The sequence below is a fragment of the Mycteria americana genome, chromosome Z (genome assembly GCF_035582795.1).
Source record: "Mycteria americana isolate JAX WOST 10 ecotype Jacksonville Zoo and Gardens chromosome Z, USCA_MyAme_1.0, whole genome shotgun sequence".
Classification (NCBI taxonomy): Eukaryota; Metazoa; Chordata; class Aves; order Ciconiiformes; family Ciconiidae; genus Mycteria; species Mycteria americana.
In genome coordinates, this window is record NC_134396.1 from 68,856,613 (window position 1) to 68,878,502 (window position 21,890).

The window sequence follows — 21,890 nt, forward strand, 5'->3', positions numbered from 1 at the left end:
CAGCACCCACCTTGCATAAAGCTTCAAAAAACTGCTGTACCAGTGCTATATCCTTGGTAAAGAGCTGAGGCATTCGGCTGAAAGAAGACATTTTAATTCATGAAGTTTTTGGGGTTTTAAATTGAAATGCTTCACATTTCATTGGTATTCCCCTCCTCCCACATTTTAACTGTCAAACAAAACAGAGCCAGCACAGAAAGTTTCCTCTATCTTACCCATTTCCACCATGGAGCAGCACCCCCACCCTTAACACAGTTTGGAAAGCCAGATATTCTATGGACAATCACTTAGATCACCAGCATACCACTGAACATACCACTTGTCTAGCTTCATGCCCTCTGGTCTTTGCTGAACATTCCTTAAATTTATGTTTCTGGCAATCCAGAAAGTGGAACCATTTCTTAAATTCTGTGCATAATTCACGAGCTGCCATTAATCACTGCTAGAGGAGCTATCAGCTAAAAACATATTTCTTTTTACACCTCTGGAGATGTCACAAGAAGAATGCTTTTTTCTGCACTGTACACTCAATTGCAAAATTGGCAGGTGGCATAAAGCTTGCTGCTGATAAATTAACAGATTACTCTGGAAAAATTATTCAATGTCTCATTGCTTAAATAGTGCTTCAGTTACCTGGAGAGCTTTCCAACCGCTGAATATGCCATTGACAGCAGTTTTGAATCCTTGAATGAAAAAAGAGTAACTAAAATTCAGCAAAACCAGAAATACATAAAAGTGTATCTTTTATAATTAAACATTTACTTTAAATCCTGTCTCCAAAGTGCTCAAACAGGCTTTCATGGACAAAGAATCCTGGCACATAAAATAACCATATCCAAGAATAAAAGCATTACATAGGAACAGAGGGAGCACGCTTTTCTACAAGAAACAGAAAATTACAAATGGTGACGAAATGTAAAGCTCCCTTCTGGTCTCAGCTAATCGCATTTCATTTCAAGAGAGACAGCTAAGGAGATTCAGCAAGTATATGAAACAGTAGCAAAGGGACAGAAACCTTCCACTGGCCCTGAACACCAGCTTTACACAAAGGAAGCTGTTTGCACAATGGATCCTGCAGATGACCAATGCAGCACATTTATATATGGGCTTACTTCCTCCTGAACACTCCTTTTTCATGCCCTTCCCAATGGCAGGGGAGGCCCATGTGTTCAACACCAACTCAGGCCAGAAGGTCATATCCAACAGTTCAAATGAACCAGCAAGAGGATCAAAGCTGCAGAAGAGGAGGTCTGCAACATCAGCCCTTCGTAAGATACGTGTAGGAGTATCATGGGGAATTTGCCTTCTGAAATGGCACTGTAAAGACCTCTTCAGGCCAGACTGGCATTTGCAGTTCTGTTTGTAACACCCTTCCCATAGCAATACCATCGCTGGACAGACAGGATGGAAGGTATTACAAGCTGGCCTATACAGCTGCTTATCATGACAGGGTATATGCCTGGAGCTGAGGCCCCTGTGTGCTGCAAAGTAATGAGTAACACCACCTAGATGCTACTCTGGCCTAACTCTTTAGATTACCAACTCTATTATGCCCTGAGACTTTGCAAATAGTGTCCAAGCACCTAACCATAGCTGTTAAACAAATAAATCAGTTTTCCTGTATAGCTTTTTAAAGTATTCGCTTCTCTTCAAACAACACTTCTTAAGTATCCTTTGATAGCCATCGCAGGCAACTACAAAAAAGAGATTTAGCAGTTTCCATCATAAAGGTATTTGTCTTTTGCTTGTATTCATGTGAAGAATTATAGCTCTACAGTAAAGAACCTTTCAGCTTACCTCTTTGTATTCATTGATCAGCTTTGTAAGTCCGTTTAAAAGCATTGGGCCTAACGGCTTTATTTTACTTTCTGGACAACTGCAATTAGAGACACCAACAAACAAAATATTATCTTTCGCATCCCTTGAAAGTATCTTCTCTCAGTATCACTTTTTCTCAACTTTGTTAAGCTGAGAAATTACAGCTTCATGTGCACAAGCACACACACACACACATGCAGAGAGATTTCAGGGTTAATTAAAAAAACGTACTTTCTACGAGTTTTAGTACTCTTTCTTTGCCCTTAGTTCAGTTATATATTTAGTAAACAGAGTGGCTTCTAGGCAAATAGTTAAAATACATTGTGCTCGCTCTGAACTACTTACATGATACAAATGTGATGCACAAACTGCAAGGACAGACTTCTCAGTTTTGCATTTGTGTTTGCACCAAAGAGTCCATCGTAAACCACCTGGCCAAAAGGAATAAAGACCAGATCAGAGAGTGTCTGGGTTCACTTTCAAAGGTTTTCTAATTCCTCTTCTTTAAACACTGTCATCAGCAACAGCGCTTCCCTCCCCTAAGTACTGGAGGAAGCTTATTAGGAAGAGCAGCTTTGGAACGTAAGCATTACCTGAATGTTAGCTGGGAACGTTTCTGCAGCTTGCCTGGATCGCAGAAGATGAGGAACTATCTTTAATTTAACACGGGTGCTGACTGACTCTCGTTTCATTTCTGGTTTCAGAACAGATCCCTGTCAGAAACAGAGTTGAAATAATATAGTGCATCTTTGGACAGCAGTACTTTTAAGACACTGGGACAGAGAAAAAAATCACTCAATAGCAAAAATGTCCAGTGAAAGCAGAGATCAAAGAAGTGATAGATTTAAGAAATATATGTATGTCTTCTCCAAATAAAATAAGGTAACTAAAATTACAGCTTCAGAAATTAAGCAAGTATGCAACTCCAAAGGCAAATCTTACCTCCTTGGTTTTCAGTGGTATATCCCCAAGATACACTTTAAACATTTTGTTGATGATAGCAGGATTGTTCCAGTCAATTAAACTAAAGAAAAAAAACACATTGAATCCAACATGTTATGATTCCTACTTTTTATTATTTTTTAAAATGTGTTTTACAGCATTTCACATCATATTCATATTCTTCCCAGAGTTTCCATAGATCTAGTTTAACTTCTAATCACTTCTCCCACATCCACATAATATATAATCACGAAGTGATTAAAAATTTCACCTACTAATTCTGACAATATAATTCCAAATAATTTGTGAGAAACCTACACAATCCCTTCTCTCCCACTGAAACAAGACATATAAACCATACTAGTCTACTGATTGAATACAGAACAGTCATCTGTTAAAAAATTTCTCCACATTCTTCAACCTCAGTGCTTTGACATTTCAATACAGAAGAGGGTATTTTTAATTCTAGGACTATTTCATCTTGGTCTCTCAGACAAACCTGTCTGCCCACAATAACCATCTGATGCTAGCTATTGATGAGACTGTTTGGAACACACACACATACCCAGAAAACACCCCGTGGAAAACAAAAAGGTAAGCATGCATGCTTCAAAAAGTGGAGGAGACAGAACCATCTCCTCCTTTCAGTAAAGCAACTGATTTCCAAACAAGTGAGCTGTGAAGCAGCGTTTTTTTCTTATAAAAGACATTTAACATTGCATATTAACATGCATTTTGTCCACACATGTATTTTGCTCTCCAGACAAAGAATACCAACACAAAGGGAAAGATGAGACAAGCAGCAAAGGAGAGACTGCCTTCCTTAATCAGGCTGTCGTCACTTACTAGAATCATCTCCCCTGCCACGATTGAGGCACATGAATAGACTCGAATGGAGAAGGTTTCACATTACACGTTTGACTCCAAGTTAAATAGTCCTATACTTCTAGTAATACAGAAGCCACCTACACATTTCAAAGGCAGGCCTCTCTTGCTCCAAATCTCCTTACATGAGCCAGCAAACCTCACACAATCAATGACTCAGCAAATAATACCAACAGCAATTACTCTGGCCTCTCGATGGGTTAAAGACAGAAGCACTGCCTTTAGATGACGAAACATGGACTGCAGACAAGCAAAAGCTTTAATAATGCTTCACAATTACAGTCTATTTACTCCCTTAATAAATTAAATGAAAGTATACTTTTCTGGGAAAGATAATATAGATAAATTGACCAGCTGTGAATCACTTACTAAGGCCTTCTTGACCATTGATAATCCACAGAGGGCAATTTGGAAACCAAGGAGTAAGAAAATGGCTCAAAGGCAATACCAAAGATGATTGAAAACAGACAGCTAAAGCTGTCAGCTCCGGAGCCAAGTGATGTTCCCAGCTCCAAGACTGTGAGCCACACCATTCCCAGCCCTGTGTGAATACATGGCAGCTTCACAGGTACACAGGGGACTGCAGCCTTCCTCCTTTCAGAGCAGCACAGTCTCTCTGGAGCACTACATTAATTGCAGCTAGCTTTGTTAGGAACACTAGCACCATCTTTTCCAAACATGCAAACTTGTACCTTTGTTTGCTCTTTAGTTCAAGGTCTGCTGCAGTGGCAACACTGTGTCTTGTATCACTGGAGGCTACAACCAGGTGTATAACAGCTTCAAGTTCTGGCACTTGCTCAGCTTCAATGAACTTCACTATCCCCAGTTTACACTGTTCAACAGTGGGGAAAGTAAAGGCAGTGTTACTGACAAGAAAGCATATGTTACAATAACTGTAGCAGTTCAGCTGTCTGAAGTGATGGCTTCTGCTTGTTAAGGAGAAGCTCACATGCTATCCATCTCTTTAGCAGCACCCTGTCTCTTGCCTCCTGTCAAAGCAGTCACCTGTGGCAAAGTATCAGCATTACAATTAGGGATACTCTGCTACTTCTCTACTAAAGAGGGACACTTCAAGAACATAAGAGAGTTTTGCAATCTATCTTTAGGAGAAAAATGCAAGAGTAGGCTGCAGTCGTGGTTGCTTCCTAACCAGCTCTGAGAACTGCTGGCACCTCCCACCCCATCTCACCGTTGCAAAGTTCCTTAAGGCATCATGCGAAGTCCCTCAATAAATTCCCTCAGGGCAACTAAAGACCTGGTCAGAATTAGTTACATATTTTCCCTCCAGCCTTCCTTTCCTCTGTCTGTAGTCGTCCCTGTTACCACCCCCAGTTCACTGAGGACCAGCCCCGCAGCTGCAAGTACCTGTTCCAGCAGCTCTGGTGTCCATGGGCTATCTCCAATTACCCTTTTGGCTGCATAAAAGCTCATCCCTGGAGGCGGCTGAGGGATTCCAGGACCTCCCACACTACTCGATGAAGAGCCCTGGGCCGAGGGCATGTTTTGTCGACTCTGAGATTCATTCAATACGAACCTAAGCAGGTGGGAAAGGAGTTTCATTAGAGGCTTTACTGATCCACATTGCCAGCTGAATTAGATGCTGGAACGGAGGAATAAACATAACCTGTCCAACTTCACATATTCTTCTTTAATTAATCTGACATAAGACAGAATTTTACTCGGTTGAGAGTCAGCCACCAGTTATCCCAACATATTCTGCAAGAGTCACCACGATCTCATTATAACTGTTTGAAAACAAACCTCCGTTAGGAAAGGGAAGAGTCCACTGGCATTTCTGAAAAGAGTTATCTCAGGTTATGAATCAGAAAGAATGATCTCTCTCGTTTTAGAAGTGAATACTCAGACAGTACTACATTCAAGAAACTTGCACTAAAAGCTTTAACAACATTTGTATGATTTCTATGAAAAATGCAAACCTAAAAAGGGAAATCATGAAACATATGCAACACAGGGAAGTGGTGGGAAACAATCCTTGATATAAAAAATAAATAAGATAGTATCTTGGAAAATGGCAGTTTTAGTGCTGGGCAGGGAAGGAAAGCAAAAACCATAAAGGTTAAGTTTACAGATCTTAATCTTTTCGGAGACTGGCTAGCCTAGCTGCCCTGTGCACATCTCCATGCTCTCACAAAAGCCACTCCACCTCTCCCTGTATCCTTGGAAGCTGGTCAACACATGAAGGCATCAAAACTGTAGTGCAGAGACCAACCAGGATTTGCTCCAGACAGCCATAATCTGTTCTGCATTCAGCACACAGGCAACAAGAGGAAGTAAAGAGTCTCAACAATAAGGATAAACATTCATCCCAAGTCTTACTAGTTAAAACTTTAAACACTTGAACTTGATTATGAACTTTAAGCCCTACAGTTAGGCTTTCTGGTTGTTCCACCGCACACAGACTGGCAAGGCTAATTCACAACTGGGCAATGACAGAGCAAGTTCTACCAGGCATAAATTAGCTGTAAACCACTGCAAATGGTCTCACCCCAGGGAGCAAGACTTTTAAGAGACAGAAATCCAGAGCCACAGGCTAGCTGAATACACTCTCTGAGCACCTTCTGGAAAGAAAACGAAACCTTCACCCCTACCCTCGTGGTCTCTCTGAGTATTTAAAAATTGTCATGCTTGGCTAGAGTACAAAAGCACAGAAGGAAGTGAAGTCTCACTGCAAAGCCCAAGGACTTCATCTGCTGAAGGTGCAGCCACAGCAGTGCGGGGGTGAAGCTAAGAGCATAAACCTGGGCAAACTGAGGAGCGTGAGCTGTGAACAGAGGACAAGGCTAGGCATTTTGAACTATAAGCTGCAAGACTCTACACACTCAAATTGTAAGGAAGTGGCCCCCAAAACATCTTATGGGAGCATGGCCTCCAGCAAAGCTACAGGGAGAAACATCACATGCTCACTATTTTAAAAGTAATTCCTTAAGGTTAATCCACTTGGGTGAGCAAGAGTTAGGTGCTCAGAATCAATGAACTATCAGAAAAAAGAAATGTGTTCTACCACTAAAATTATTTCTGCTTTCTTTTAAAGCAAAAGCTCCCCTAGCAATACAAAGACACTAAAAAAGTTAGTGGAAAATAGATTTTGAGATAGTATTGATTTTAGACACTAAAAGATTCCTAACAAGCAGTAATCAGTAAATTCAAGTTGCTCTGTAAATCATTCTTGCTCTCAAAAACAGTGCTCACACCAAGACACACCATTACACCTAAAACATTTTCATCAGAAGACAGATGAAAGACAAATCTTGTTATTAAAGGTTCAATTCCGGAAAGCACAAGTTTTCAGAGATTACGCTTGCTTATGACCTTGGAGGAATAAGCCTTAAAATTCAACTGCAGGAAGATGAGCACACATTTTGATCTGGGTTCTATTTTAAAGGTTTGGTTATTTAACATATAGCTCACATGTCTCATAGCTTCACTTTGATCCCAAAAGAGGTCAAGGACAGAATAGCATAACACCTAATTAAGTAGAAAAAAGACATTTTGTTAAATAAGGAAGATGGTGATCCCATTCTTAAAATTAGGACCCTGCTTTGTATCTTACTGAAACATGTAACTGGCTTCATTCGATCTAGGAAATAACAGTATATTTTAAATGAGTTTCCAAGGGTGCAGTTTGTAATGTTTCACACATAAGAACATGTCAATACTAGAGAAGACTGGTATTAACTGTTACTTACCCATAAGGCATAAGAAGAACATCCAACATAAAGTCCAAAAGCAGCTGTACAGTCTTTGGTTTTTCAGCAAGATTAAATGGAGAAGCTGCTGCTTTCAGTGGTTCAGCAGGGTATTTCATGTGAAAAAGGGTTGGTATTAGAAGATGCATTAGGCTGAAAAACAATTATATTTACTGCAACCATTTTAAAAAACACACACCTGTTTATTCTTAACATTCAAGAGAGAAACCTTTAACAACAAATGTGGTCCTCAACAGCAAAAAAATCTTAACAAAAGTTAAAGAGGTTCACAATCCAGTGGCCTGTATTTGCCACCTGATGTACTCAAAAATGGAAGGCAGAAGATAAATTAGGATTTGCACTTAAAATAGACACACATTTGCACACACACACATCTGGAGAGATAAAGTCACTGCCTTTGTCCAGATTTTTAATGCTTCATAACTATGCCACAACAAAGCTTTCTTCACTCATGTACTTGCTTTTCGGACAGGGAAAAACCATGCTCCCAGAGAAGACAATCAAGTATTTTCACACTGACCTCATGAATGGAAGCAAGATTTTACTGCAAGACCTTCCGGTAACGTCTTTTTTAAAATACCTTGACACTGTCACAGTGATGTAGAGTGAATGAAGATACGATTTTAATGCCATTTTCCAGTGCCAGCATGGTGGAAACCCATCTCAATGTAAATAAGCAGGTCCATAATTAACAGTTTTCTAGAAGTTCTTAGTACACAGTACTTCCCAACTTCAGCCTTTTTTTATTTACCACAACTTAGTGTTTCAAGTGAGTAGGAATTTTGGTTATTTCACCATTTAGAGTGGCCAGTTTGAGACATTTACTGCTGTTCCTGTTGCTGGACAGAAGATATTTACTAAAGGTCTGGCCTTAAGCTGGAAGCCAGAATTTGATGAAGATGGATAGGGGATATGGACAGGCATATCCATCGTAACACAGGCCTCTTATCATACAGGGAATCTGCTGCTGCAGATCCTGTACATTATTACAATATTAGACTATATGAATTCTTTGTACCACCCAAACTACTGAATTGCTGATCCAAACTGTACAAGCCAAGAACATCCTAAGCAATGAAGATATCACCAAGGAAAAAAAATCTTTTAACAACTCATACAAATTATTTTACTAAAACGATACCAACAGAATTCACTCCAAGAATAAGTAGTTATACCTGTCTTGCTGTGGCTGAGGTTTCCCTTCCATTGCAGTGAGAAGAGTTGGAGCCAATTCACATTGTTTTTCCACTGGCAGACGGGGGTATCCCATCTTAACATAAATTATGGTAAAATTCTAAAGGAGTAGACAAAGCACACAGTATTGCAACAGTGCAAAAGAAATATCTGTTCTTTAAACTCTTCTTGTATGTTGTGTGACATAATTTGGTGTTGGAAACAGCATATGTTTTGGAAGACCAATTTCTTAATTCTAAGGCTCATCGGACTGACAGCTATTAAAGGGGATGCTCAGCAAGTCCTACTCAGAAAGGGTTTTCTGAGTAGGTCTGGCTGACCCTCCACTTTAAAAGGAGGAAAACACCACCACAAAAAACCTAGCTTCTCTTATTTGCTGCCAATTTCACCAAAAGCAGCTTTACCTGAGCAACAGCTTCAAAGAAAGCAAATGTAATACTCCCTCTTACCTATTTCTGAAATAAAATAGAAAGCAACATTGAATAAATACAAAGTCAGCAGCATAGGCAAGGTTTCTCTTGAAAATGTCTTTCTAAATCATCATAATTAAAACCTGCATATGCAATCCAAACAGAGACCAGTGACAGGACAGCACAGCAGAGCAATACTGAATACTGGACTATCTAACTGCTATCACGTTGATCCAAACCCAGCCAAGAACTGTAGAGACAAGAGTTATGTGTTCAATGACCTGGCTGAAAGCGTTGAAGTGGGAAGCATTGCACTTTTTTGTAGATGGCACTTGTTAAAATTTTATGAAGCCTCACCGCACAAAACAACATGCATCACTCAGATACATGAATGAAAACAGATTTTTGACATGTCCAGCCAAAAGCACAGTTTATGTCAAGTTTGGCTTCAAACAAGATGGTCTTTTACTGCTCTACAGAACACATGCACTCTAGAAGCCCTCAGCCATTTCTGAAAGGTGAATTCCAGATAATCCCACTTGCTTAAAGACAATCTGAGATTATTTCTACGTTACTGCTGTTTAAAGTCTAAATATTTCTCCATTAGTTTCTAAGACGCTATGTTTTCCATTTGTGCTACATATGCCTGAATAGTCAAATGAGGAGGACAGAAAGTTTCCCTCTGATTTTATCACTTTTTTTCATGATGGTGATTTGCAATAGATCTACCACAGTTGAAATGAAAATTGCCTTCATAGTTTCACAAAAACGTTTGTAAACTATTTTAACTTTTTAAACTACATTGAATGAAATCATCCAGTAAAGTTTCTCCTTCCTTAAAATCAAGGTTTTTTAATCTTTTCTTGCTCAGCTAAGGTCCTGACCCTAAAAACACAAAGAAATATGGGTTCTCATGTGTTCAGAGAAATACAGGTGTTTTAAGTAAAACTCTGATTCTGCACAATGTTTTAAGACCCTGATTCTGCATGTATCAGGTTAAGGATTGGTAGCTGCTTGCAAAATGGGGCTTCTAACAATGAAGAGACCCTCCACGATACAAGCAATGATAATTCATGCAGTCATGAAATATTAAGAGTAAGTATCAGTAATCTGAATAGAATCAACAGCGTAGCTGCATAATGAAACTAAGTTTCACCCACACCAGACTATAAAGTTTAGTTTAAAAAAAATCTCTTAAAACATCAACCTCATGACAATAACATACTTGCTAGGAAAACTGACAGAGCTAAATACAGGAGCTTTAAAGAATATTCTGCTTGTTACAAGTAAATCAGCAACTATTCTTGGAAGAACAGACACTTACAGTGACAAATGACACTGCAGAAGGATCTTGATATTGAACTAGCAATGTCTCTACTGGAAGCTGAATTTTTGGACGACTTTTGATGCGCTTATTCAGATGAACGAGCAGCTCCATGACCTGACAGGAAGAAAACAAAAAATCTGAAAGAACTACCATTAATTTTACTGCTTTGGACTCCACAAATCACCCTCAGGCCACTAGGCAGGCCTATTATAAACAGATCAGGCCTGAGCTTCCCGATTATTTAATCTCTAAGAAAATGGCAGCCATCATTTATTGTATTATCTTCAAACCACTCTGATATGTCTCAAGTCACTATTAAGACAAACACATAAAAAGTTCCAAACCATGCCACAACCGATAACCTCCATCAACAGAAATGTCAGGAAGAAATGATTACAGAGGATGACCAGTTCTTTCTACACAGTTGGTTACTATCCCTCAAAACTGAGCCTGGCTTGGAAATCTGCATTGCTGCTCTATCTTGTGGCTGTAGAGTAACTCCAATTCATGACAGAACAAAAAAACAATGAAAAAAAAACCCCACACATAATGAAGTTATCAAATAAGTGTATGAAGACTATGTTTGGAGTGGAACAAGACAGGACTGAAATCCTTCAGGCAAGAGGAAAAGCCAACAGGAGTCCTGTGAACATCAGGCAGGAGCAATGTGCAGCCCTAACCTGGGCAGGCACAGCCCCGGCAGTGATGCCAATGGGGCCAGGCAGCAGCTCTGGGGGGATGGCCCTGGGCTCTGGTGGACAGCGAGCTGAAAGGAGCCAGAGTGCATTGATACAAGAAAGGTGCAGAGTGGTACTTTCTCAGGATGAGGACTCTCAAGTAGTGGAGCAGGGGCCCACAGAGTTTGTGCACTCTCTATCCTCTGAGGTTTTTCAAGACTCATCTCAATAAAACCTTCAGCATCCTGGTCTGAACTTGTAATGGACCCAGTTTTAAGCGGGATGTTGGTCTGAAGACCTTCTGAGGTCCCCTCCAAGCTGAATTATCCCATGATTCTACAATCCCATGAAGTAGTTTCTTAGCATAGCATCAGCAAAGTGTCATTTGTAAATCCACTAAATGAGATACCATAAATGAATGGAGGAACTTCAAAAACTACCGACAATCTCCACTCTGGAAAAATGAGTTCTGAGAAATCACACTGAACATCTGCATCTAGCTCACAAACCCTATCAGATTCTCAAGCAAGGTGGTGCAAAAATGTAAGTGACGTTAAATGGAGTCAGCTCAGCTCCAGTAAAACCAGACAGAGCTAGTCCTAGATGCATGTTGACTTCAAGCAATTCAAGTCAAAAAGCCAGGGCAGGCACACTGTCCTGTGCTTTTGATGGCTCATTGCCTTGGTCATAGTATGGTGACAAAGCAACTGAATTGCTGTCACTGAAATTGGCCATGGAAACTGCAGAACCATATGCTTGCTGAGCTGCATATGAACTAAGGCATCATCTTTGCATCCACTCAATGACTAGGTATCAAACAAAATAATGTCCAGATATAATCCAGAGAAACTGCATAGCTGACCACAAGCACGTGATTGAGACCAGAGATAAGCTGACAAACTAAGTAATGCTGACAGCTATCAAATTTTGCTGTTACAAAATTATTGTAACAGCAGTCACAAATTCCTATTATTTTAGAGGAAAAAAAACTGTCTGCACACACTTTTTTGTGAAGGAAGAGAAACATATGTATATGGCTACAACAGTTTAAGGAACTTGTTCAAATTACCCAATGGGCTTTGATGGGCTGATGGCTCCTGTGATGGGCCTGGGAGTAGCTAGGGCAGGGCATTACACAGGTTTCTGCACTTGCTATTGTGTCTCTGTGTTCCTTTGCAGGTGTGCAGGTTAGATGATCCTACAACCTAATACAGGGAACTGAATTCCCCAGGTATGTATTAAATTCCATCTCCAAAACTGTTTGATCCTTGCTCCTACACCTCTAACCAGGCAAGGACCAAACAGTTTTGGAGGTGGAATTTACTATCTACCTGAATGAATCTGTGATAAAGCTGCCTTCTGTACCAGGGAACTGAATTCCTTCAGGTAGGTATCAAATTCCATCTTCAAAATTGTTTGCTCCTTGCTCCTATTTGTTTTATCAGACAAGTGAATGACATCAATGAGTACGTCTTCATGGTCTTTCGCACACAGAAGAAAGCTTGCTCCACATGTGCCATAAGTCAGGCGGATGCACAACATCCATAACCTGGAAGCCATGGCAACTGCCTCTACGGCAGTAAGTCTTGGTCTCAGGCTAACTCATAGCTAGCTGGCCTCAAGTGGAAACAAATGCAGCCTCCACGCACCTGCAAAAGCCACACATCTGCAAAAGACCTTGCTGATACAAGCAATGACTGTTTTCTTTAAGCCCTAACAGTTGTAATAAACCCATTGTGTATCAGGCTCACGACAACTTTTACTCAAAGAGTAAATTTCTCCACAGAGAACATCCAAGTGTCATAAATCACGATACATCAGGGGCATTTCATTCTCCCTAATTGAGAAAACATACCATTACGGTAAATTGCACCCTTACCTTTTTACGAACTCCTTCCTGTGTGCTGGACAGCTTGAGGAGAACAGGGGGTAGGAATTTGGAAATAATGTTCTGTAACTGCTCATCTGTTTCTGCATGGCCAAGACGCAAGAACACACGTTCAAGTTGATCTGCAGTTAAAAAAAAAAAGAAAGAGGAAAAGAGAGAAACTGGTTGAAACTGAAAATTGCTGTAGCAAGAAAACAACTTTTTCTGAACATCCCCTAATGGGTTTGTAAGAAATGCAGCACACAATTCTTCAAGTACTTCCATCTCAACAGCACTCAACACAGATCCATCTTCTATTTTTAACGCTAACCAAGCAAACTGTTGATGGCAGAAACCAGCCTCATAGCTTCCAGAACCAGCCTCCACAATTACATGGAGACCACTCCTATCAAAGACAGAAGCAATTAAGATTTCCTTTGCTTCACTCTGTGGTTCAAATAGAGGCTAGAACATCTCCAAAGGTGAAATGGAAAGTTAGGATCTCCAAGTGGGGCTGCTAACTTTTGAAAATATGCTTGCTGTCATCTGCAGTCAGACCATGACGTTCCGTATCTCCATCAGTTTAATTAGAGAGCAAAAAGATCTGGGCAATTACTGCTATTATTCTTGTTAAACCTAGGGTTCCGGTCATGCACAGGGACCCCATTGTTGTAGACGTTGTGTCAACAGAACAAAACCACCATGCACGTACAACAGAACCCAAGACCAATTACAATTAGTATTGCAGAAAGGAAAGAGTCTAGGCAAATCACAAGTTACAAGCTTGGACCAAGCCACACCGTGGCAGTTGCCTACAAATACACAGGCTGCACACCTGAAAGCACAAGAAACAAGTTACAAAGTGAAAAACAAGTTCTTTGAAAGCTTGAGACTACTGTTCCACAGTAAATTTGACACTCATGGGAGTATTAGCAGGGCCTGTTGTGATAGGACAAGGGATAAGGATTTTAAACTAAAAGAGGGTGAATTTAGACTAGATATAAGGAAGAAAGTTTTTACAATGAGGGTGGTGAAACCCTGGAACAGGTTGCCCAGAGAGGTGGTAGATGCCCTATCCCCGGAAACATTCAAGGTCAGGCTGGACGGGGCTCTGAGCAACCTGATCTAGTTCAAGGTGCCCCTGTTCATTGCAGGGGGGTTGGACTAGATGACCTGTAAAGGTCCCTTCCAACCCAAACTATTCTGTGATTCTACAATTCTATTCATAGGACATCTTGATACAGGCTAACCTGTTCTGCCCACAACTTTCTGTTAAGCCGCTTAGGTCTTCCAGAAAACCTTTACAAAGCTGTACAAATGTTGACTGAACCAGTTACTGATTTCTTACAATTTGTTGACCTTTTTTCCAGAAGACAGCATTATCATCAATAGGAATAAGATCACAAGCATGAAACGCAGGACATATTGCTGTAACTTAAAACACAAAGCTCCTATTATCACTCTGCGAAGCTGCTGGAGTGTCATATCAAATTCACCTTCCTCTAGCCAGCACGTCTCCTCCCCAAACCCAGGAAGGAACCCCCCCAAATTTTTTTAACATCTGCAAAGAGGTAGAAGTTTCAACTCCTACAAGACCAAGGGGGGGGGGGGGGGGGGGGGGCAGAGGGGCAAGCAAACAAACATCTGTCTTCTCAATGAGCTAGAAGAAGATCATTTCAAGGAAACAGATGAGACCAAAATCTTCTGTCAGCAGCTCAAGCACAAAGGCTGAGGACCATCTGTCTTTATACAGAGAATGGAAGAATCCCTATTTTAAGTGCCAGCATGCAGCTGCCCCAACAGCTAAACCAGAAGCAAAGCGAAACCTTCCCAGCACAGAAGCATTCCCAACGGCCAGACCGAGAAGAGTCCTTGTGCCACAGGATCAGGAGCGTCTCTTCTCCATACTGCAGCACTGCAGGCCAGATCCACAGGCAGCAAGGAGACGCAGGGTTTTTGAAGGGACTACAAGTCTTAAGACATCCTGCAAGGAGGAAATCATTCCCCCAAAGACTAATCTAAGGTGACCTGTTGCAAGCTGAGATTAGAGGGAGACCAAGGAGAACCCTTCTTCAGCAGAGGATGATCACTGAGCTGGCTGTAAAGGACTACAGAGGCAGAAAAGAAAAAAGCACTGGTACAGGGCAGAAGTAAAGACCAAGGTGAATGGATATGGTTGGAACTTAAGTGAACAAAAAGGATGTTAAAACACAAATACAGCCCTAGCCAGGAAACCTATCATGATGTAGCTGCAGAAGCCTTTATTGTCCTATTTTTAAAATCTGTGCTATCCCTGCACTACGAGTCCTCACAGCATCATCCCTCCTCTGCCAGCTGCAGATTAAACATAAACATATCACTTCCAACATTTTATTTTCTGCTGAGCAAATATGACAGGCAGCTGAAAAGAAAGAGGACCATGAAATTTTACTGTCAGGGAAATTACAAGCTGAAACTCTGCAGCACCTACAATGAAAACTGACTTGCAAGTCAATCTCTTGTTTCAGACAGATTTTACAGAACAATCAGGCTGCCAGCTAGTCAACGACTTCACAATATTTATCTCTCTTTTTTATTTTTTTTTAATCCTAACAGTTTCCTTCTCTCTTCACCTTCCTTTTCATGTCATACTCCCCCCCCCCCACCGATTCATCTCCCCCTCCAGGACCTCCACGGTGTCTCACGACCCTGCCAGCACTAGGGGACTGCTTAGGCCACGCCAAGCAGCTGAAATAACTCAAACAATGAATGAAACCATCAAATCTTTCCCCTCAGGCCTGGAACTCCAGGAGATCACTGCAGAACCACCATCCTCAAGCAAGACAACTGAGGAACCTCCCCAACAACATGTTCCTTCACATGGCAAGAGGTCAGACTCAAATGTAAGGAAACATGAGTGACGTTATTTCTAAAGCCATTTGTTGTAGCCACTGGACTATGCACACTTTCCAAAAGGCACAGAAATCACTCTGCATGAGCCCACAGGAAGTGCAGCAATGCACTGAATTGCAAGCATCCACCCCATTTCCAGCTTCCTCCATTATTCTGTTGTTACAAGCAGCAACTAGAATTGTAATAATAATAGAGATCAGGAGGAAAAAAAAGCTACCCCCTTGTTTACATTGCCTGTGAGATATGTTTATTACTTTTCCCGTATCTCTGCTGCCTGGTCAGTTAAGCCCTGATACTGCCATCAGGTATCCTTCCCTTAACCATAAGCACGGCACGACTCCTCAGCAAATTCAAGGAGGTTAGTCGCCTGGCTGCAGTTAAGAAACCGGTCAGGAGTTTGTCAGAGCACCCTCCTGTGCTGCCGATGCAGGCTGTATCCATAGCAGCGGGACAAGAAAACAAAGAGCTATAAACCCACCCAAGTATTGCACATCAACCATTTTCTCCCCAGTTTTTATTCTACTAACAATTAAGACCATCTCTCAAGCTGACAGCATTCATTATGGGAAAGCATAAACCCTGGAGATTTAAAGCACCACACACAATGGTCCAGGAGAGGAGCCAGGGATGTGATATCTGAGACTCGGATACTGTGTCCTACCTCCATGTGTGTTGCAGACCTGCTGGCTGGCATGGGGCAAGCTCCTTTCCCTCTCTGCCTTATGCCTTCTCACAACCTTCACCTAGCCTCCCTGTCCAGCCCGCACCAGCCAGCAGACCACTGTGCATCAGACATCAAACAAGACAAAGGGTTTGCTCCCAATCCACCTCACATTCCCACATCATGCACTTCACAAGTTTTTAAGCGTGAAGCCAAAACCTTCTCCATCTAGTTTTACAGCCCCTACTGCTGACGGTAAAACTGCATGGTTGTGATTTCAGGGGGGTACCACTAGGTTATATGATAATAAAAATAAGTAAAGCAAGAGGTCTAACTTGCTTTGCTACATACCATAGGAAAAAAAAAAGATGACACAAACAGTTTTGAATAAGCCTTAGCAACTGAAATTAACTACTACAGCAATCCTACCACAACTTGACAGTAAGAGCACTGAATTTTAATTAGAAAGCTTTACGCATCTCATTCTTTACTTTTGCTAGCCAACGCTGAACTTAAAATGCAGTCCATGCAATGACACAATTCCTATAATTTTTTCCTTTTCAAAGTTGACTAATACAGTTAAAGATAATTTTTTAAGTCTTCTGGAAGCACTGGAAGAAAGAAGTAATGGAGGCATGACATTTAGTAAAGTATAGCTTTATCCCCATCTAAACAGCTAATACTTTAGCAATCTGAGATTTTACAAAGGCTTCTCCTTCCTCACTCACATTAAATCCTCATCTCCAGTTTAGGACTGTAATATTTCCTTGGTATTGGTTCCCACCTATAGCACCCTCTGTATTAGCTAATTATATATGTTTATAAAATTACTTCCATAGTCAATCTACTGCAGTTCAACTCTAGTGAACACAGGGCTGGGGGAAGAACACGCTGTCAGAGGCAAATGACCAACTTTTAATGCAGTCCAGAGAACTTAAAAAGAAGAAAAAAAAGCCATTATTTTATTTACACTGGTGAGAAAGTCAAAGTGAAAGGGAGAAAGCAGGAAAGGAAGGAGACTGCACTGGAAACACAACTGGAAAACCCTGTTCCCAATCCTGCAGGGCTCTACAAAAACCGCTCCAAGAACAAGCTTGCATGTCAGAAGCAATGGAAAAGCATAGGGCACACCGAGATCACTGTGAGACTTCTAGATTTGCTCCACTGTGGAGAGCCCCTTGCTCTGCCAGGGACTGTTGGAAAGAATAACCCAAATAAGATTAAGTCACTACTACCCCTCAGCACATCACTGAACTCATTATTTTTGGGATACTCTTGCAAGTTTCCCTTTACAAAGATGAAAGCTGGAAGCAATTGCTTGAAAGAAAGATGATTGCTACGGCACCCAGAATCTATTTACGAGCCATGTGCAAGTACAGTCCCCGTCAGACTTGCCCACTACATTAGAAAGCACCTGAGAAATCATGTCTGGTTTACTATGTAGTCTGAGAAACATCATGTGTGCGCCGCAGCTATGATAGTCAACATTTTACTACGGATTAAAAAAACCCCCAACGCTACCAAGAATGAACTGTATGAGTAGAAAAATTAATACTGGGTAGTTTTATTTTTAAAATACACACAATTAACCACATGCAAAATTTGTAACAGATATTCATGTATTTTGGCACAATCACAACTTCTTCCCATGCTGCTGTGTAGTATTGTCACACAATATTTCATTTTTGGTGCTGTTTTCTTGGGGGGTAAAAAAAAAAAAAAAAAAAAAAGATGTTTACAAGAGGATGAGCATAAATGTGCAGAATGTAACAATGGGCATTGCATATGAAGAGACATTCCCTTTCACTGTATGTAAAGGAACCAAAGTGGCAGGAAAACAAGATACATCTTTGTACCCCTGTTTCCAGCAGCAGTGTCCAATTTGTGTCAACAGACATGGTGTATTTGGAATTTGAAATCCCCAAGTTACCATGGCAATGCAGTTAACCTATCTGTGCGAAAATGCATGTTTCACTTCTGGTTCTTTCCAGTCTCCATTTAAGACTACAAGGAGGAATATAGGTTTCAGCACTTACGACCACACCTCATGCAAAAAGGAAAGGAATAGATTTCAAAACACAGATAATGTATATAAATTTTACAAGAAAGTCACATTAACAACAAGGCTCTAATGTGCTTTATAAGCTTCCAAATCCTGCAACGCTGGCCATAAAAGGGTCAGAGTTATTTATAAGTCTTGTTACTTCAGAACTGATCTTGCAAGTCTCCCAAGCCAACAGCAAAACCCCAGCCTGCTCACTGAAACAGCATGCCCCTTCTTCCTGTTCTGCTATACAGTAGCTTGCCCAAGGGAACAACTGAGAGAAAGACACAGAAAGGATAAAATAAATAAATAAACAGCTTAATGTTTTCCTTCTGTTAACAAGGGCTTTTCCTTTCCTTTTTTTTTTTTTTTTAATTAACATCATGAAAGTGAACTCTTCAAATGCTTGGCCTTACTGAGGCAGCAGTTCACCATTTACCCATCTTTTTATCAAAGAAATGTCCTCTCGGTTCAGCTAAGCACAGTTCCATTTCATGTGCTCAGGTTCTCCTCCTTGTCCTTACACAAGATAAAGAATTAGCTCCCTCTGGCATTCATAGATATTATGCACAGCACGTCAGCTATTCTGCACAGACCCCTCAGCAATGTCTATTTGTGTAGTTGAGTATCAAGTAAAACACACACCCTTCATTTTATGAAAACTGACTCAAGAAACTACTGGGGCTAGGACAGGTCAAGCTAACTGTACTTCATAATTTAATGATCAGCACAAAAGCATCCCAGGAACTGAAAAGAGAGGCCGAGTCCTCTGCAAAACAGAGCAGAGAGTGGGACAGCAAAAATCTGTGCATAAAGCCAGAATTTATCCTCACTTTCCTGAAAAGTGTCTGTTTGACAGATTAGTGGGACTGCTACATTAAAGCATTTCTAGAACTGTTTCAGTAAATCAAGCAAACAAAAAAACCCCTCCTCCGTTACCTGACCTCTGTAGGACCATTACATTGCACTAGCATCCCCCGCATTTTCTCCAAAAGGCCCTATACCAAATAAAGAGTACTGGACACAGGAGCATTTCAACTTCACTGCCTGGATGGCAGGAGCAGTCTTAGGGGCAGGTCCCTGCTAAAGCAAAAAGCTCAGACACGCCCTTCAGTCCCTCCAGAGCTAAGCAATTGTTTCTGCACCATTCCACATGCAGAGGAAAGAATAAAGTTCTCATCTATTGTGCCACTACTAAAATAAGAGTCAAATTCTTGTTCAAACGGTGTTAGACTCTGGGAGAAAATATACCTAGTATGATTACAGTAGCAAACAGTGAGTCAGGATTTGCTGGTGCTATTCCTGGCTCTACCAGAAACCCACTGCGTGCCTACGGCCGAATCACTGAGGGGGGCATTTGTAAAAGTAGGCCAGTCACCAGGTTATTTTACAAGTTCTGACTGGAAAAGGCTGGGAAGGCCTGGGGGTGATATATTCCCTTTTTTTATCTTCTTCTTCCATTTTATAGAAACGCTTACATAAAAACTTGAATAGCATACTGAAATCCAAATATTTGCAATATGCCAGGCTTAGGCTCTCCATTCAAGCGGCTGACTATTCTTACTTTCCTTTCTTCTGCATCTGAACTCTTACAGGTTCAGGGCTAACTTACCGATTTTGCATTAACTTTTAAACTGCCATATCTCCATTCTTATGCCGCTTTCAAATAACTAGTCCTCTAAAACGCTAAGCACCTTTATACAGAGTTTAAGCAAACAGTAAGAGTTTATGTGTTTGACTGGATCAAAGCATCCTATAGCCATGTGTATATAAAGCAAGGAAAATTGGTTTTCCAATCTAAAACTAGTGGTAATTATTCTTGTTATTCTGGGACTACTCATGATCCTAAAAAGGATCAGATTTCTTTCCAACTAGGCTGAAATTTAACCATTTAAATGTATCAAAAGACAGCGGGCCCACATGGAGGCTGTTTAGTTTCCCACTCTTTCTCTACATGAAATCACTCTTTTTCCTTTAGCTTTAATTTTTATTTAAGACCACAGTACTTTCTATTCAGTGACAGATGAGGTACTAGGGAAAAAAACAACCAACCAAAAAAAAAATCTACTCTCATTCTTCCCCCCTCCAAAAAGAGATTTCTAACCAAACCAACAAAAATCCCTCCGTTCTGAAGGATGCGGTGGTCAAATAACCTGAATGACATCATATAATTATTAACATGAATCACAACCTAAGGACATTTGTCCTTTCAGTGCAGCTTAACACAAAGGGCTGTGTAGCAATGGGCACATGGCTGAGGACTAATTTTTTGCAGGATCAGATTTGGAGGCTGGGAAGCTAGATTACACACAGATAAAAGCCGAGGAGTTACAAGCAAGAGATCTCACACTGACCAGCTTCACCAAGGGGAATCATGTTAGCATTGTAAAACTGACAATAGAATCTCTTGGATGACAGCAGCAGTGAGGCCTTTCACGGTCGTGATTATAATTTACCCTAGTTGTCAATGGAATAAACAGCATCACGTTTGTGTCCTCCAATTCAAAGATCAGTGAAACTGAAAGATCCTTCTTACTCCACCATGAGATCCTGCAATTTGGCAAAGAAAGGACATCCCCACCATTACCACATGCCTTATTCCGCTCAGCCTAGTTCCAGCAACATCTAACAAAGAGCAGAACAAGGATCTTATCTATAGAGCAGCATGCCGAGAACAACAAAAAAACGCAAGTGACACACCACACATAAATGCCTTAGAACAGAAAGCCAATAGCACAAATATGCTCAAAGTATTTCTTCTGCCCTTCCTCTCTGCTCGCTGCCAAGTACTATTTCAGGGCAACCAAAGGCCCTCTCACTTGGCTGAGTCATATGTTATCTTGCTATTAACTCCTCACGGTTGTCTAATAACTAGCTCTATTCCAGGACAGGAAAAGCAGGGAAAGGAAAAACGTTTTTTAAAGTTTCATAGGCTTCTCCAAGGAGAAGCTGATCGTTTACCGCACCGGACTAAGAAAGGGATTTAGAGGTGACAAGAATGCAGAGCTGGGTTTCCCCTGCCCTGCATACTGGGCTGCACAGGCACACACCTCCGATTCCGGCTGCCCTCATCCTATGCCGAGGGCTGCAGAGGCTGGGGATGTGCTTAGACCTACCGTGAGACACAGCGCTGCGCCTACAGCACCTAAGAGGTCTGCGCGAACCCATGAACGTTTCAGCACACGCTTATTTCTACAGCGGCTCTGCAGTTAAAAGACGGTGGTCGAACAAAGCAGAGCGGGCGCTGGCGGGCAAGAGCTGCTGCTGCTCGCCCCTTCAGGGAGCGGGCCTGCGGAGGCGGCGGGCTGCTGATGCCGCCCTGCACCGGGGGTCCGCCGGCTCTGCACCCCGCCGCCCGGCAGCCGCCCCGCGGGGTCCCTCTCGGCGAGGAGCCACCGCCTCCTCCCCACCGAGCAGGCGGGGCGGCCCCGCAAGGTCACGCAGC

General features: G+C 41.4%; 1 protein-coding gene across 3 annotated transcripts in view; it reads right to left on the reverse strand.

The window, feature by feature from the left end:
- The window catches only part of ECPAS (Ecm29 proteasome adaptor and scaffold), a 62,773-nt gene that overhangs the window by 39,985 nt on the left and 898 nt on the right, over positions 1 to 21,890 (reverse strand). For 2 of the 3 annotated variants that reach the window (XM_075488695.1, XM_075488694.1), the window contains exons 2-13: positions 12,861 to 12,991; positions 10,302 to 10,418; positions 8,549 to 8,667; positions 7,353 to 7,505; positions 5,011 to 5,179; positions 4,338 to 4,477; positions 2,761 to 2,842; positions 2,412 to 2,531; positions 2,164 to 2,249; positions 1,798 to 1,876; positions 634 to 683; positions 11 to 77 (exon numbers count right to left, since the gene is read on the reverse strand). In XM_075488695.1, the coding sequence (XP_075344810.1) occupies positions 11 to 77; positions 634 to 683; positions 1,798 to 1,876; positions 2,164 to 2,249; positions 2,412 to 2,531; positions 2,761 to 2,842; positions 4,338 to 4,477; positions 5,011 to 5,179; positions 7,353 to 7,505; positions 8,549 to 8,667; positions 10,302 to 10,418; positions 12,861 to 12,991 (1,313 nt within the window). Of the gene's footprint in view, positions 1 to 10; positions 78 to 633; positions 684 to 1,797; positions 1,877 to 2,163; positions 2,250 to 2,411; positions 2,532 to 2,760; positions 2,843 to 4,337; positions 4,478 to 5,010; positions 5,180 to 7,352; positions 7,506 to 8,548; positions 8,668 to 10,301; positions 10,419 to 12,860; positions 12,992 to 21,561; positions 21,748 to 21,890 lie in introns of those variants that run through there. The other variant, XM_075488693.1, reaches the window with a different exon arrangement.